The following is a 19,396-nucleotide window of genomic DNA, read 5'->3' as shown; positions in this document are numbered from 1 at the left end:
AATTGTTTATGGGAGAAGTGAACAGTGCAGGTAATGATGTGTGTGTGTGTGTGTGTGTGTGTGTGTGTGTGTGTGTGTGTGTGTGTGTGTGTGTGTGTGTGTGTGTGTGTGTGTGTGTGTGTGTGTGTGTGTGTGTGTGTGTGTGTGTGTGTGTGTGTGTGTGTGTGTGTGTGTGTGTGTGTGTGTGTGTGTGTGTGTGTGTGTGTGTGTGTGTGTGTGTGTGTGTGTGTGTGTGTGTGTAATACAGGGCTGTGGAGTAGAGGAGTTGAAGTCAGAGCAGTTTTGGGTACCTGGAGTCAGTCAGCGGTTTCATAAACTGAGTTGGATGATTTTTATACCGACTCCACAGCCCTGGTATACTGTATGTATATGTGTAATCCGGTGCCTATATATATACTATATGTATAATCACGTTCCTATAAGATGTCTGAATGCCTCTATTTCTCCATGCAGTATCTAAAAGGACACAAGGGGGGCCTCTACAAGCATCTCAGGATGGAGAATCAGCCGCCCCTCACATCACCAGGTAAGAGGAGACTTTCATGTCTTGTAAAGGAGAGAGCAGTATGGAAGGTCCACCCACATCCCCCCTAATAATACAGCAACAAGGTATTCAGTCACTGTGTATGTATTTTCTACAGATGGAACCAGTAACATAAACACACCAGAGAGATGTACAGGTCCTCTTTATTCTCAGGAAGATCACACCATTCTTCACCATTATCAGGTATGTGGACTTGAGAGTATCACTGTCCAAAAAAAGACTTCATGCTGTATGAGATAACCTATGATCTATCTATAGCTGGCCATGCACTATTCAATTATCACTCCATTTTGTTTTCAATCGATGCTGTCATCAATTATATTATGACCAACTAAAGGCCAGCTTTGTGAATCAGTGTTTCAATACATTTTTGCCCTAAATATCAATATAATATCAAGTATGAATGTTTAAATTTGCTTTCATTTATGATCGGACATTTGAATGTTTAATCGTGCAAAAAATTGTACAGTGTATGGCTACCTTTTAGCCTATGGCATGCCTGTGTCTTTCTATTTATGATACATTATTACACCTTAAGTGAAGACTTTGTCCCTGGTGGGTGACTGAATATGATGTCAGAAGGGGCTCTTCCTTGTCTGTGGCTGGAGGAGTTGCACACAAATTGAAGCCCCGCCCCCACATAAAACAGAGCAAGCCTCTTTTAAAACAGAAGGTGGCAGCCATTAGCAGAGAGCACAGGTACAGCTAAAGCACACTAGTACACAGAGCACAGAGACAATGTATGTAAGCATGGTGTGACTAACCTAGCCTCAGCTATGATGTCACGCAGCCTTCTGCCCCAGAGCACTGTGGGAGACCAGGTGGTGTTCCTGCTCACATCACAACAAACAAATATCCCATACTGATGCACCTTGCCAGCAGTAAAGATGCCGCCACCCATCATCTGACCTATGCTTTCCCCGACAACAGGAATTTGCTTGTACTCCAGCCTTACAAATAATATTTTTGATATTATCATTTTTGTGGTTTCAGTGCAAAGAACATACTGATTTGAACATTGGGATTAAAGAGGAAGAAGAAGAGACGCATGTGAGGGGTGACCAGCAGTCTATGGAGGAGGGTGACATGATGAGGACTATTAAAGAAGAAGAAGAAGAGACGCATGTGAGGGGTGACCAGCAGTCTATGGAGGAGGGTGACATGATGAAGACTTTTAAAGAGGAAGAAGAAGAGACCTATGTGGGGGGTGACCAGCAGTCTATGGAGGAGGTTGACATGGTGAAGACTATTAAAGAGGAAGAAGAAGAGACATATGTGAGGGGTGACCAGCAGTCTATGGAGGAGGTTGACATGGTGAAGACTATTAAAGAGGAAGAAGAAGAGACATATGTGAGGGGTGACCAGCAGTCTATGGAGGAGGGTGACTTGATGAAGACTTTTAAAGAGGAAGAAGAAGAGACATATGTGAGGGGTGACCAGCAGCCTATGGAGGCGGATAATATGATGGTGATAATAAAGGAGGAAGAAGAGTCCCCCTATGTGTGGAATAATCACCAGTGTACTGAGGAGGGTGAAATAATGAGGACAGTTAAACAGGAAGAAGAGACGTATGTGAGGGGTGATCATCAATTTTCCAAACAAGACCATGTGATGATGCTTTGGAAAAATGAGAAATGCCCTGTAGATATTAGCTCAGGTAAGTTACCCTTTACTGGATTTTGTTTCATTACCACATAAAAATGTTTCAGTTAAGAGAAGAATAAATCAATCCATAGTATTCTATATAAGACGCTAACCAAAGTACAACCCCCACTACCAACTGTTCCCAACAAATGAGGAGATACTGTACACCATATGAAAGGCCCATCTTCATTCCTCAGTATAACAACATAGTACCATCAAATGAGGAGGAGATACTGTACACCATATGAGAGGTCCATCTCCTTTCATCAGTATAACATCATAGCACCAACAAATGAGGAGGGGATCCTGTATACCATATGAAAGGCCCATCTCCATTCCTCAGTATAACATCATAGTACCAACAAATGAGGAGGAGATACTGTACACCATGTAAAGAGCCCATCTCCATTCCTCAGTATAACATCATAGTACCAACAAATGAGGAGGAGATACTGTACATCATATGAAAGGTCCATCCCCATTCCTCAGTATAACATCATAGTACCAACAAATGAGGAGGAGATACTGTACACCATGTAAAGAGCCCATCTCCATTCCTCAGTATAACATCATAGTACCAACAAATGAGGAGGAGATACTGTACACCATATGAAAGGTCCATCTCCGTTCCTCAGTATAACATTAGAGTACCAACAAATGAGGAGGAGATACAGTAAGCCATATAAAAGGCCCATCTCCATTCCTCAGTATAACATCATAGTACCAACAAATGAGGAGGAGATACTGTACACCATATAAAAGGCCCATCTCCATTCCTCAGTATAACATCATAGTAACAACAAATGAGGAGGAGATACTGTACACCATGTGAAGAGCCCATCTCCATTCCTCAGCATAACATCATAGAGCCAACAAATGAGGAGGAGATACTGTTCACCATATGAAAGGTCCATCTCCATTCCTCAGCATAACATCATAGTACCAACAAATGAGGAGGAGATACTGTACACCATATGAAAGGCCCATCTCCATTCCTCAGCATAACATCATAGTACCAACAAATGAGGAGGAGATACTGTACACCATGTGAAGAGCCCATCTCCATTCCTCAGTATAACATCATAGCACCAACAAATGAGGAGGAGATACTGTACACCATATGAAAGGCCCATCTCCATTCCTCAGTATAACATCATAGTACCAACAAATGAGGAGGAGATTCTGTACACCATATGAAAGGCCCATCTCCATTCCTCAGTATAACCTCATAGTACTAACAAATGAGGAGGAGATACTGTACACCATATGAAAGGTCCATCTCCATTCCTCAGTATAACATCATAGTACCAACAAATGAGGAGGAGATACTGTACATCATATGAAAGGTCCATCTCCATTCCTCAGTATTACATCATAACACCAACAAATGAGGAGAAGATACTGTACACCATATGAAAGGCCCATCTCCATTCATCAGTATATCATAGCACCAACAAATGAGGAGGAGATAGTGTATACCATATGAAAGGCCCATCTCCATTCCTCAGTATAACATCATAGTACTAACAAATGAGGAGGAGATACTGTACATCATATGAAAGGTCCATCCCCATTCCTCAGTATAACATCATAGTACCAACAAATGAGGAGGAGATACTGTACACCATATGAAAGGCCCATCTCCGTTCCTCAGTATAACATTATAGTACCAACAAATGAGGAGATACTGTACACCATATAAAAGGCCCATCTCCATTCCTCAGTATAACATCATAGTACTAACAAATGAGGAGGAGATACTGTACACCATATGAAAGGCCCATCTCCATTCCTCAGTATAACATCATAGTACCAACAAATGAGGAGGAGATACTGTACACCATATGAAAGGTCCATCTCCATTCCTCAGCATAACATAGTACCAACAAACGAGGAGGAGATACTGTACACCATATGAAAGGCCCATCTCCATTCCTCAGTATAAAATCATAGTACCAACAAATGAGGAGGAGATACTGTTCACCATATGAAAGGTCCATCTCCATTCCTCAGCATAACATCATAGTACCAACAAATGAGGAGGAGATACTGTACACCATATGAAAGGCCCATCTCCATTCCTCAGCATAACATCATAGTACCAACAAATGAGGAGGAGATACTGTACACCATGTGAAGAGCCCATCTCCATTCCTCAGTATAACATCATAGTACCAACAAATGAGGAGGAGATACTGTACACCATATGAAAGGCCCATCTCCATTCCTCAGTATAACATCATAGCACCAACAAATGAGGAGGAGATACTATACATCATATGAAATGCCCATCTCCATTCCTCAGTATAACATCATAGCACCAACAAATGAGGAGGAGATTCTGTACACCATATGAAAGGCCCATCTCCATTCCTCAGTATAACATCATAGTACCATCAAATAAGGAGGAGATACTGTACACCATATAAAAGGCCCATCTCCATTCCTCAGTATAACATCATAGTAACAACAAATGAGGAGGAGATACTGTACACCATGTGAAGAGCCCATCTTCATTCCTCAGCATAACATCATAGAGCCAACAAATGAGGAGGAGATATTGTTTACCATATGAAAGGTCCATCTCCATTCCTCAGCATAACATCATAGTACCAACAAATGAGGAGGAGATACTGTACACCATATGAAAGGCCCATCTCCATTCCTCAGTATAACATCATAGTACCAACAAATGAGGAGGAGATACTGTACACCACATGAAAGGTCCATCTCCATTCTTCAGCATAACATCATACTACCAACAAATGAGGAGGAGATTCTGTACACCATATGAAAGGCCCATCTCCATTCCTCAGTATAACATCATAGTACCAACAAATGAGGAGGAGATACTGTACACCATATGAAAGGTCCATCTCCATTCCTCAGCATAACATCATAGTACCAACAAATGAGGAGGAGATACTGTACACCATATGAAAGGCCCATCTCCATTCCTCAGTATAACATCATAGCACCAACAAATGAGGAGGAGATTCTGTACACCATATGAAAGGCCCATCTCCATTCCTCAGTATAACATCATAGTACCATCAAATGAGGAGGAGATACTGTACACCATATAAAAGGCCCATCTCCATTCCTCAGTATAACATCATAGTTACAACAAATGAGGAGGAGATACTGTACACCATATGAAAGGTTCATCTCCATTCCTCAGCATAACATCATAGTACCAACAAATGAGGAGGAGATACTGTACACCATATAAAAGGCCCATCTCCATTCCTCAGTATAACATCATAGCACCAACACATGAGGAGGAGATTCTGTACACCATATGAAAGGCCCATCTCCATTCCTCAGTATAACATCATAGTACCATCAAATGAGGAGGAGATACTGTACACCATATAAAAGGCCCATCTCCATTCCTCAGTATAACATCATAGTAACAACAAATGAGGAGGAGATACTGTACACCATGTGAAGAGCCCATCTCCATTCCTCGGCATAACATCATACAGCCAACAAATGAGGAGGAGATTCTGTACACCATATGAAAGGCCCATCTCCATTCCTCAGTATAACATCATAGTACCATCAAATGAGGAGGAGATACTGTACACCATATGAAAGGCCCATCTCCATTCCTCAGTATAACATCATAGTACCAACAAATGAGGAGGAGATACTGTACACCATATGAAAGGCCCATCTCCATTCCTCAGTATAACATCATAGCACCAATAAATGAGGAGGAGATTCTGTACACCATATGAAAGGCCCATCTCCATTCCTCAGTATAACATCATAGTACCAACAAATGAGGCGGAGATTCTGTACACCATATGAAAGGTCCATCTCCATTCTTCAGTATAACATCATAGTACCAACAAATGAGGAGGAGATTCTGTACACCATATGAAAGGCCCATCTCCATTCCTCAGTATAACATCATAGTACCAACAAATGAGAAGGAGATACTGTTGCTGCGGACACCTGTCTTTGTGTAGCGTTGTCCGTGCTGCAAGGCAGTGCGCATGTGCGCAGCACAGACCCAGAGACAGGAGGCCGGGGACGGGGCCAGGGAGTCGAGCGGGCGGCATGTGAGCAGGCGGCCGGATGTGCGGCGGGTGAGCGGCGGCGGTCGCATGTGGCGGCGGGTTGAGCGGGCGTGTGCGCGTCCGGTTGCGCGCGCGTGCCCAGGTACACAGACCTAGAGCCCGTTTTTAAATGGGCTTAGGTTTACTAGGTAGTATATAAATGGAAAAAGATGTCTAGTTGTAATGTATATGGCTAAAAACAAACAAAAAGCGCTCTGAGACGGGCAGAAAGTTGCAATCACACTGTCCTATCCAGTACAAGTCTCACTTTGATGTAGTGGCTGTCGGTAAGGATCAGCCTAAGTCAGATTTTGTCCCTCTTAGATGGCAGCCGGGGAGCGAGCTCTCCAGTCAGCAGCGGGCACGAGACCTGAGCAAGGGGTCCAGGATGCAGGAAGGGATGCACGGTGTAGTTAGACGCGACCGTTAATCTCCTTGGAGGGAATCCACAGAAGAGGGAAAGTTGTCAGCTTGTCTCAGTGCCACTGGCGGCTGTAAGGAGGGCTGAGAAGTCGGTTCTCCTGTAAAAAGACAGTATAGACATTATAGACATGTGACAGATTGTATAGACATGCAAAGTTATGTTCAGGTTACCAGGACTGTGGAGTCGGAGTCGGAGCAATTTTTGGGTACCTGGGGTCAGAGTCGGGGAAAAAAATGCACTGACTCCTAATGAATTTAAACTGTATTTAAAATAGAAAATATTATAAAATTATATTTCTCAGATAATATTCATCATGAATTATATATACAGTAATATCTGTGCTTAGCTGTTAAGCTTGGGGGTGTAATCTCCACAGTCAGCATACAACACATAAGCTGACGTGAAGGAGGTACACACACTAGCACAAGGGATCAGGATATCCCCAGTTTAGTGGAGGAGAGCACTGACTCCAATAGGAGATTGTGGTGCACAGAGCCGGTGCAGATCTGAACAGCCACAAACACTTTCGTAATAACGTCTCAGCGCAAGGTAGCGCAGAGCGCATAAACCAGGACTGAGGAGATCAGGACAGGTAGACAGAATGAACGCTTGCTAGCTAGCGATTACTTAGCGACAGCAAGCGTCCAAAACCAGACAGACTGGAATGAGGCAGCCAATGCGTTGCGGCGATGGCGTGCCTCACAAAGACAGGACAGGAGAGACAGGAAATAGCAGGATCGAGATAGATGAACGTAACACAGATAAATATACAATAAGTATGTTTTCCTAGCGTATTACAATTACAGCTATCAATGAAACTATTCGTAACGTCTGACTAACATATGTATATATTGGCAATGAACCGATATATGACATAAGCAGGAACTCTGACTAAGACTGAAGTAATACAGGGAACAGGACTCAGAAGGATTCGCTATCTCTTCGCAGAGATGAACGCAATCCACAAACAGGACCAGGAACAGGATTCAGAAGGATTCGTTATCTCTTCGCAGAGATGAACGCAATCCACAAACAGGACCAGGAACAGGATAACTAGCTCAGCACGGGTGTTCACGATACGCGCAAACTACCAAAACGTGCTGGAAACTGACTAGCTGAACACAGGAAATAAACAGTTCGTGTACGTATATATCAGCGACACTGATATATTAACGTAACACGAATACAAGGAAAATAACAAAATGCGCAAGTATGCGTATATATTGGCGATGAACCAATATATGACACAAGACAAGCAAGTAGCAACTTCTAGAACAAGAGCAGAACTAGGAGGACTCGCTGACCCCTTCGCAGGAGTCAGCGCAGTCCACACGGACCAGGAACGAGGTGGGGCACGAGCAGAGTAACAGATAGAGTCTGAAACTATGATAGCCCATGAGGCATTGCAGGAAGCAGTTCTTTATACTGAGGTCATCCAATGGGAGCAGACCTGCAGATTCCCACACAAGTGAATGGTAATTAATCACAGGCTGATAGCAGGAAAAGGCAGACAATGATATGCAGCCTGCAGGAAAGGGACCGCCCCTCCACTGCAGCAGACAATGTTTGTTTACACAAAAGCATATTAAACTGTCATAAACTTCAGAGCGACTGCAGATGGAATCAGCAACTAGTTTAAGTGCAAACCAAACTATGCAAGCAAATGCATGTAATGACATTAGAACTGCTTGGTTTGCAATACCAGTGCAGTCAGCAGTAAACGCTGCAGAAGCGATCATAACATTAGCCCACAAAATGAAATAAACCAATCAAAAATAGTCACTTGTGCAGCTTCAATAAAACAGTCCCCGTATTTTTAAACTCAGATATACGTATCTGATTGTGACTGTACAGTATATATGATGTGAACACAGGAATCTTTTATATATACTAAATAACATCTATGCTGTAAGAATAAAGCCTGATGTGTTGCTGTATCACTAATAGAGATGGTCAATGATTAAGATGGTCAATGAAATAATTCTGTGTTGATACTTGTTTATGCAAATGTATGCAATTATTTTGCTCATGAAATCAAATAATTTGATATGTTGTTAAAATTTGGTTTGGTGACTACGAATTAAAGGGAACCTGAGATGGATGAAAAGAAAAGTTTTATACATACCTGGGGCTTGCTCCAGGTCTTAGCCTCCGTGGAAGCGCATTTTTAGCGCAAAACGGGCATCAGGCAACTTGTCCCCAGCACCTTCTGCATCACTCACTTCACAAGATATGGTATGTGACTTTTAAAGCAACACTGTTACGTGTACTGCAATTTGTGTCTTGCATGTTGGAATAAAGCACTCGCAGTACCGATAATCTTCATCTTCTTTATTTATATGCAGGCTTCCTCCAGCCCCCTTCAGGCTAATCAGTCCCTTGCTGTCCTCTTCAACCACCTGGATCTTCTACTATGAGTCCCGGTAGTTCAGCGAGTCAGCGCAGTCCGGCTGCGTGGAGCGTTCTGCATGTGCAAAATAGTGCTGCGCAGGTGTAATACGTTCCTGGCGGCAGGGTGTGTGTTTGCGCACTACGCCCGACTGGCTCAAGTGCCTGGACCCATGGCAGAAGATCCTGGTGGCGGACGAGAAAAAGGAGGGATTGATTAGCCTGAAAGGGTCTGGAGGAAGTCTGTGGTATGTATAAAACTTTCATCTGTCTCAGGTGTACTTTTAAGTTACACAGTAGTACTATACTCTACATATGCACTTCCCACAGAGCTGCAGGGAATCCACTGAGAATGTTGTGCACATTGAACACAGAGGTATTGTCTATCACCCATAAACCTGGTTCAGATTGTGCATGAAGAATGTGTAACGGAGGAAGAATCCCCTCATTCTCCTGCAGAGTACCTGCACATCACTCTTTCATGTACCCACAGTTACATTGGCTAGGGCCTGATAGATGTTCTTTGTTCCTGTCTGTACCTTTTATCAATACTAAGCACTAGTTTTAGACCTCATTCACATCTATGCAGCGCAGATGGCCATGCGATCGGAATGCAATGCGTATGTTCGCACGCCATCTGCGCTGCTACCCGCTGCACTGCGGATCCCATCCATTGACAGTGAATGGGTCAGCTCTGTTCTTGCCGACAGAATGCATGCAGCAGTACACAAGCGCACCATAGCGCATCGTACTGCTGCGCAGCGCATTTCTGAATGCGACATGTGAATAGCAGAAGGGCTGTCTATACCCTTCTGTTCTTGCACAGACATACGCACTTCCAAAGGCGCACGGAAACACATATGTGAACGAGTCTATGACTAAAGGTATTCGAGGCTGTAGGTCAGCTGTATAGCCAGGTAACTGGTATTGTTTAACCACTTAACGACCAGCTAACGCCCATAGGCGTCGGCAGGTCTTAAGTGGTTTGCCATGGAAAAGGCCTTTCCATGTCAGTTCACGGAGGGTGTCTCCGTGAACAGCCGGAGAGCCGCCGATCGCGGCTCGCCGGCAAAATCTAAACACGCGGGGAACAAATCCCCCGCTGTTTACATCATATGGCGCTGCTGTAAGGCAGATCGGCGATCCCCGGCCTCTGATTGCCCGGGGATCGCCGGCATCTGATAGGCGGAAGCCTATCCTAGGATGCGCAAGACGGATATCCGTCTTGCGCATTACACTGCATGAGGGAGAGGGAGGTAAGGAGCGTGAGGGCGGAAATGCCTGCGGAGGGGGGCTTTGAGGAGCCCCCCCCCCCCCCCCCCGCAAAACGCAGATGGCCGGCGGCGATCAGACCCCCCCAGCAGGACATCCCCCTAGTGGGGAAAAAGGGGGAGGGAAGTCTGGTCGCCCTGGCTTCAAAGTGATCTGTGCTGTGGGCTGGAGAGCTCACGCAGCACAGATCGGACCAGCATAGGTCCTGGTCCTTAAGTGGTTAAAAGGGAATAAATATGGCAGCCTCCATATCCCTCTCAGTTCAGTTGTCTTTTAAAATTCCTAAGCGTTGGCAGTTAAGAGATGCATTTTATGTTACATACTTTCAATCAACAAGATTGTAATATGAAAATTAGATGAGTCGGAAGATTTTTGTACCGACTCCACAGCCCTGCAGGTTACACAGTATATTAAAAAGAATACCCTGACATTAAAAAGAAAATAGTCTTGCAAAAAAGATGCTGATGTCCATATAGTGCGGTGGACTGTGTTTGCTTGGAGCTCGCCTACTTGGGGCTGTATGCTCTGCAGTGGAGGAAGGAAAAAGGATCCCTGCATGCAGTTGATAAATTGTTTAGAAAACACAGTAGTCTTATTGAAAAGGAAATGTACGAGATTATCCCGTTTACATGTGGGAGTTAATGAACTAGGTAAGATGTACCAAGTGGGCGGAGTCAGCTCCCGAATAAAAAGCGACTGTTCAATCCAAACCTATCTGTTCTGAGGAAGTGCGCATGACATGTGCGCAATGCATAAACCAGCTGGACTGATTGGGGAGTGTCTACACTATGTTGTGCAAGCCATGCTGCAAACCTCACCGATACTTACTATCCCAGATTACAACCGAGAGTGGTGGAGAGAGGGGGAGCCCTCTGTTGGTGCGGAGAAGCAGCTGTAGCTTTCCCCGGTGTTGGCACCCATCATGAGAGACTCTGTCTGCCAGGAACTGTGTGGGTTGGTTAGTTTCGGGAATCCAGGCAACTTGAACTATATTATTATTATTATTTATTTAAAGCGCTAACATTTTCTGTGGCGCTGTACAAAGAAAGAAACAAACAAACATGGGGTACATAGTAATACAGACAAATGGAATAGGTAGGGTAGTATACAATAAACATACCTACAGGCAGTGTTTTTTAGGATATCTAGTAGGAGTGCAACTTGACTTTAGACCAAGGGGGAAGTGGCCTAAGGTAGAGCATATGCTTGTCGGAGTTTTGAAAGAACCTTTTCCACTAGCAGTCGCTAGCGTTCACGCTGAACGCTAGCGATTGCTGAATCGCAAATACCGGCGATTCCCCGACGTTTGCGGCCGCGATTTTGCTATGCTATGCACTGCATAGCAAAATCGCTGCAAATATCGCTCCGCCGCGCGTTCGCGTTCCCGTAAAAAACTAATCGCGGTAGTGGAAATGACCTACCGCGATTCCTATGTTAAAAAGCAAACCATAGCAATTGTAAAATCGCTAGCGGTTTGCGTCTTTCCGATTCAGCCAGCGCAAACGCGCTGGTGGAAAAGGGCCCTTAAAGGTAACAAAGGTTGGAGAGCAACGGATCTGTTGTGGGAGGGCACTCCAGAGGAGTGGTGAAGCATGTGCTAAATCTTGTATATGTGAATGCAAGGAGGTCATTCTAGAGGAGGACAACAGCCGGTCATGTGCAGATCTGAGATTACGATTGGGTTGGTATCTGGAAGCCAGTGAGGAGATGTAGACAGGAGAGAGATTGTGGAGAGATTTGTAGGTTAGGGTTAAGAGTTTGAACTGGATCCTCTGGTTAATTGGCAGCCAATGAAGAGCTTGATAGAGAGGGGCAGCAGAAGAAGGAGAAGAGAGATTAATGAGACGAGCAGCTGAGTTCAGTACTGATTGGAGCAGTGCCAGTCTGTTAGAAGGTAGTCCACAAAGTAGTATGTTACAATAGTCCAGACGAGATAATATAAGAGCATGTATTAACATTTTAGTTGTGTCTCGAGTGAGAAAAGGTCAGATGCGAGATATGTTTTTGAGTTGGAGATGACAGGAGCTGGTTAGGGAGTGAATGTGAGGAATAAAATAGAGAGAGGATTCAAGTATTACTCGTAAGCACCGTGCTTTGGGAAGTGATTTATTGTTCTTGCAGAGGAGGAGCTATGGACTATGGCATTATCTTTGAATTGTGCATGTGTTTGATTGCTTTATGGCGGCTGCAGGCACTCTGAGGCTGCATTTCCACTTGTGCGGTGCGAATCGCCGCGGTAAAAATTTGCATGCGGATGCGAATTTCGCATGCGGGTCTATGCGAATTTTCATGCGAATTCGCATGGATGACGATGTATGCGAATTTAACCATGGCAGTGCTGGTGTGCATTTCCATTGTTTCTATGCGAATTCGCATGAAAATTTGCATACCCAAACCTCATGCGAATTTCCTATTAAATACATTGTATGCGGCTCGCATAGCGGTATGCGAATTCTGATGGCTCTGCCATGCGAATTTTTTCTGCACAGAAAAACGCAAAGGAATCCTGACAAGTGGAAACAGTCCCATTCACTTGTATTGCTATGCGAATTTGCATGCGAAAAACGCATGCGAATTCGCGATAGTGGAAATGGGCCCTGAACATTGGGGACATGGGATTTTAATGGTTTTGTTACAAGGTGTTGTGGTAACAACATTTGGTATAGGTTGGTATAAGGCTACACTCCTATTGGGCAGAATTGTTTCTGACTGGCAGTTGGGTTTGCAGTAAATAAATATATTGAGGATATATATATATATATATATATATATATATATATATATATATATATATATATATATATATATATATATATATATATATATATATATATATATATATATATATATATATATACAGGATCTTCTAAAAAAATTAGCATATTGTGATAAAGTTCATTATTTTCTGTAATGTACTGATAAATATTAGACTTTCATATATTTTAGATTCATTACACACAACTGAAGTAGTTCAAGCCTTTTATTGTTTTAATATTGATGATTTTGGCATACAGCTCATGAAAACCCAAATTTCCTATCTAAAAAAATTAGCATATTTCATCCGACCAATAAAAGAAAAGTGTTTTTAAAACAAAAAAAAGTCAACCTTCAAATAATTATGTTCAGTTATGCACTCAATACTTGGTCGGGAATCCTTTTGCAGAAATAACTGCTTCAATGCGGCGTGGCATGGAGGCAATCAGCCTGTGGCACTGCTCAGGTGTTATGGAGGCCCAGGATGCTTCGATAGAGGCCTTAAGCTCATCCAGAGTGTTGGGTCTTGCGTCTCTCAACTTTCTCTTCACAATATCCCACAGATTCTCTATGGGGTTCAGGTCAGGAGAGTTGGCAGGCCAATTGAGCACAGTAATACCATGGTCAGTAAACCATTTACCAGTGGTTTTGGCACTGTGAGCAGGTGCCAGGTCATGCTGAAAAATGAAATCTTCATCTCCAGTAGCCTGAGCCTAAAGCATACGATATAGGATGTCTCTGTGTATGTGTGTCTACTGAGCTTTCTCAGCCCATATTTATACACCGATAATCAGCATGCATGTATGACATTCATGTGAGTCTCAAGGACATCCACATTGAGAACATACATGTTTGTTGTACTTGTCCTTGGATGGGAGTCAGCACTGATTACACGAGCTACAAGATGTGCCCTGTCTCTGCTTACAGGAGCACAAAACAAATGTATGCATGAGTGTTACAAGAATGCACACTGTTACATGAGGTATACACCACACCAGATGTACAGTACAGACCAAAAGTTTGGACGCACCTTCTCATTCAAAGAGTTTTCTTTATTTTCATGACTATGAACATTGTAGATTTTTACTGAAGGCATCCAAACTATGAATGAACACATGTAGAAGTATAGTACATAACCAAAAAGTGTGAAACAACTGAAAATATGTCATATTCTAGGTTCTTCAAAGTAGCCACCTTTTGCTTTGATTACTGCTTTGCACACTCTTGGCACGCTCTTGATGAGCTTCAAGAGGTAGTCACCTGAAATGGTCTTACAACAGTCTTGAAGGAGTTCCCACAGATGCTTAGCACTTGTTGGCCCTTTTGCCTTCACTCTGCGGTCCAGCTCACCCCAAAACATATTGATTGGGTTCAGGTCTGGTGACTGTGGAGGCCAGGCCATCACTCTCCTTCCTGGTCAAATAGCCCTTACACAGCCTGGAGGTGTGTTTGGGGTCATTGTCCTGTTGAAAAAATAAATGATGGTCCAACTAAAAACAAAAGATGGAATAGCATGCCGCTGCAAGCTGCTGTGGTAGCCATGCTGGTTCAGTATGCCTTCAATTTTGAATAGATCACCAACAGTGTCACCAGCAAAGCACCTCCACACCATCACACCTCCTCCTCCATGCTTCACGGTGGGATACAGGCATGTAGAGACCATCCGGTTACCTTTTCTGCAATGCACAAAGACATGGTGGTTGGAACCGAAAATCGCAAATTTGGACTCATTAGACCAAGGCACAGATTTCCACTGGTCTAATGTCCATTCCTTGTGTTCTTTAGCCCAAAGAAGTCTCTTCTGCTTGTTGCCTGTCCTTAGCAGTGGTTTCCTAGCAGATATTATACCATGAAGGCCTGATTCACACAGTCTCCTCTTAACAGTTGTTCTAGAGATGTGTCTGCTGCTAGAACTCTGTGTGACATTGACCTGATCTATGTTAATTCATAGTTTGGATGCCTTCAGTGTGAATCTACAATGTTCAAAGTCATGAAAATAAAGAAAATCTTTGAATGAGAAGGTATCTCCAAACTTTTGGTCTGTACAGTATACTTTTCCTACCTATGACTCCCACTACTGAATACACACTAGAAATCATAGAAGAATGTAAACTGTATCTAATTATTATAATTCGAGTTACTTGAGATAACTTAACCACAATGACAGTTTGATAATAAAGATATAATATACCTGACAATTTCTCCTCCAGATTATACTGCAGAAGATAATGGCGTCACACAACATTCTCCAGGAGGAAACCCCATTACTGGAAATACTCGTGACAGACTTTACCGTGAGAGATCCCCGGATCCCTCTAATCCCGAGGAATCTTCTGACAGATCACATCCTGTTACCCCAAATATCCAGCCAAGATCTCACACTACTGATAGAGCAAAAGATCCATCCAATGTTGGGGAATCGTCTGGTAAATCTTGTATTCCTAAACATATGGATGAGAAGACATTTCCTTCATCTGACTGTGAAAAGAGGAAAAAGAAATCACTTGTTTTACACCAGAAAAGTAGTAGAGGTGAGCATGCCTTTACATGTCCAGAGTGTGGGAAATGTTTTACTCGGAAATCAAGCCTTAATTATCATCAGAGAAGTCACACAGGTGAGCGCCCCTTTTCATGCTCAGAGTGTGGGAAATGTTTCACTCACAAAACAAGCCTTAATAATCATCAGAGAATTCACACAGGAAAGCGTGATTTTTCATGTTCACATTGTGACAAACAGTTTACTAGGAAGTCAAATCTTATTAGGCACCAGAGAATTCACACAGGTGAGCGGCGTTTTTCTTGCTCAGAGTGTGGTAAATGTTTCGCTAAGAAAGGTAACCTTAATTCTCATCAAATCATTCACACAGGTGTGCGTCCCTTTTCATGCTCAGAGTGTGGGAAATGTTTCACTTCTAAAACAAGCCTTAATCGTCATCAGATAATTCACACGGGAAAGCGTGAATTTTCATGTTCAGAATGTGGGAAATGTTTTATTCTCAAATCACACCTGAAGTATCATCAGAGAAGTCACACAGGTGAGCGTCCCTTTTCATGCTCAGAGTGTGGGAAATGTTTCACTTCTAAAACAAGCCTTAATCGTCATCAGATAATTCACACAGGAAAGCGTGATTTTTCATGCTCAGAATGTGGGAAATGTTTTATTGTCAAATCACACCTGAAGTATCATCAGCGAAGTCACACAGGTGAGCGTCCCTATTCATGCTCAGATTGTGGGAAATGTTTCACTCATAAAGAAACCCTTAATCGTCATCAGATAATTCACACAGGAAAGCGTGATTTTTCATGTTCACATTGTGACAAACAGTTTACTTACAAGTCAAGTCTCATTAAGCATCAGAGCATTCACACAGGTGAGCGCCCCTATTCATGTCCAGAGTGTGGGAAATGTTTCAGTCAGAAAACAAGCCTTAATCTTCATCAGATAATTCACACAAGAAAGCGTGATTTTTCATGTCCAGAATGTGACAAACAGTTTATTCAGAAGAGACATTTCATTAATCATCTGAGACGTCACACAGGTGAGCGTCCCTTTTCATGTTCAGAGTGTGGGAAATGTTTCACGAACAAATCAAACCTTAATACTCATCAGAGAAGTCACATGGTAGAGTGTGATTTTTCATGTTCAGAGTGTGGGAAACAGTTTTGTCAAAAGTCACAACTCATTATTCATCAGAGATTTCACACAGGTGAGCGTCCCTTCTCATGCTCAGAGTGTGGGAAATGTTATACCCAGAAAGGTGATCTTAATCGTCATCAGAGAAGTCACACAGGAAAGCGTGATTTTTCATGCTCAGAATGTGACAAACGGTTTACTGTGAGGTCAAATCTTATTACTCATCAAAGAAGTCACACAGGTGAGCGTCCCTTTTCATGCTCAGAGTGTGGGAAATGTTATGCTTACAAAAGAAACCTTATTGAACATCAGAGAATTCACACAGGGAAGCGTGATTTTTCATGCTCAGAATGTGACAAACAGTTTGTATATAAGGCAAAACTCATTAATCATCAGAAAATTCACACAGGTGAGCGCCCATTTTCATGCTCAGAATGTGGGAAATGTTTCACTCAGAAATCACAACTTAATACTCATCAGAGAAGTCACACAGGTGAGCATCCCTTTTCATGCTCAGAGTGCGGGAAATGTTTCATTCTAAAAGGACAACTTAATTATCATCTGAGAACTCACACAGGAAAGCGTGATTTTTCATGTTTGGAGTGCGAGAAACAGTTTTTTCTGAAGTCAACTCTCATTGCGCATCAGAGAATTCATACAGGTGAGCGTCCCTATTCATGTTCAGGATGTGGGAAATGTTTTGCTCGGAGATCACTTCTTTCTTATCATCTGAAAACTCACACAGGAAAGCGTAATTTTTCATGTTTGGAGTGTGGGAAACAGTTTTTTCTGAAGTCAACTCTCAAGACGCATCAGAGAATTCACACAGGTGAGCGTCCCTTCTCATGCTCAGAATGTGGGAAATGTTTTGCTGACAGATCACATCTTACTTATCATAAGAGAATTCATACAGGGGAGCGTCCCTATTCATGTTCAGAATGTGGGAAATGTTTTGCTCAGAGATCACTTCTTACTTATCATCAGGGAAGTCACACAGGAAAGCGTGATTTTTCATGTTTGGAGTGTGGGAAACAGTTTTTTCTGAAGTCAACTCTCAAGACGCACCAGAGAATTCACACAAGTGAGCGTCCCTTCTCATGCTCAGAGTGTGGGAAAAGTTTCACTTGGAAAATAAGCCTTACTTCGCATCAAAGAAGCCATACAGGAAAATCTGATTTGTCATGTTCCGAATCTGACAAATAAGGATGAGCAGGTGAATTTCCAGAACTTGATTTTGCTGTGAATTTGGCTCATTTTCGCTTTTTGAAAGTTTAGGGAAGTTGCAGCCATAATTTGCCATTTTATTTCGCTGCCAGCCACTGGATTAGTGCAGGTGTAGGAATTGAGTAACAAGCTTCTGCTCTGTGCAATTAGTCTTGTAGTACAACAGTAAGTTCTAGGCATTCCTTACGCGATACAGAGAAGTTAGGTTCCAGGCTTGCAGAGGTGCAATTTCAGCTTCACTCAGTTTTGGAAGTTTATAACTGGCTGCTCATTGACATAAGTCATTTTTCATAGTATACAAACCAAAAGAACAGAAAGTGGTAAAACTCAACACGAGCCGTACTGGGAGATGTAATCCAGGACAAGCAATAATATCTGCTACATTGGCCTCAATTCTGGTAGGGTTTCCAGCAAATTACTGCATGTATGATAATTTACCGCATGCAGTAAGGACATTTGGCATTTCTGGTAGGTTTTAGCCATGTTTTACCTCGGGCAAGAAATTTTAGTCATGAATTACCGCATACAGTAAATTATGCCGGAACTTGCATTAATTTTACTGAAAATCGCTATTGTCATGGAAATTAGGGGGCATGTTAGCACATAATTTACCGATCAGTTTAGGACCTGCCTGCACCTGGCAGTAAAGTCGATTTGTATGCTTTTTGCAGTATGTAGTAGAGTTCCTGTTGCTGTTTTAGTGGAGTTCCTATTCAGGCTGTGTATTAGAAAAGAATAGTAGAAATAAAACTCCAAATATTAACTGCCTTTTTTTTTTTATACATAAGGGATGCCTATAAATGTAGTTTTCATAGGTTGCTACATAACCAAATACTCCACCCCCCCCCCCCCCCCGCCTTCCTCCAAAAAAAAAAAAAAGTCTTCCAAAGACTATGCTAACTTATGGAAGACAATTAAAGACTACTATTATTTTTTTACTGCATGCTTCCCGCTGTAATACCGCACTTTATACATTTACCGCACGTTTTACTGCATGTTCGGAAATGCAGGAAAATCTTTCAGAATTGCTTAAGAAAAAATAGCCAGAATTGAGACCATTGTAGCAGTAACATAATAGTGAGGTCATTGGCTTAAAGAGAACCTGTAACCAAGAATTGAACTTCATCCCAATCAGTACCCCCTTTCCCATGAGAAATCTTTTACTTTTCTCAAACGGATCATCAGAGGGGTCTATATAGCAAATATTGGGGAGAAACCCCTCCCACAGTGTGATGTCAGGACCATGGTCCTGACAGTTTCCCATCTGTGAACCTCATTACCTTGTGGGAAATAGCTATTTACAGCTGTTTCCAACTGCCAAAAAAAGCTAGGAGCATCTCCTTCCACTGACATCACCCGCCAGCAGTAAAAATTTCACCATGTGATAAATGTCAGAATGTAAATCAGGGAGAGGAAAGCTTTTATTCATGATTTATTTATACATA

General features: G+C 42.6%; 2 protein-coding genes across 2 annotated transcripts in view; one reads left to right on the top strand and one right to left on the bottom strand.

Moving 5' to 3' along the window:
• The window catches only part of LOC137534811 (large ribosomal subunit protein eL33-like), a 243,047-nt gene that overhangs the window by 200,216 nt on the left and 23,435 nt on the right, over nt 1-19,396 (bottom strand). The window lies entirely within an intron of this gene.
• LOC137536428 (zinc finger protein 585A-like) lies at nt 456-18,011 on the top strand. The gene is made up of 4 exons (XM_068258628.1): nt 456-526; nt 642-727; nt 1,538-2,201; nt 15,304-18,011. The coding sequence occupies exons 1-4, from the start codon at nt 496-498 to the stop codon at nt 17,928-17,930; spliced, it is 3,408 nt and encodes a 1,135-aa protein (XP_068114729.1). The 5' UTR covers nt 456-495; the 3' UTR covers nt 17,931-18,011.

The sequence above is a fragment of the Hyperolius riggenbachi genome, chromosome 10, assembly GCF_040937935.1.
Source record: "Hyperolius riggenbachi isolate aHypRig1 chromosome 10, aHypRig1.pri, whole genome shotgun sequence".
NCBI lineage: Eukaryota > Metazoa > Chordata > Amphibia > Anura > Hyperoliidae > Hyperolius > Hyperolius riggenbachi.
Note: the sequence above shows the minus strand (reverse complement) of the source record. Positions and strands in the feature narration are given on the sequence as shown.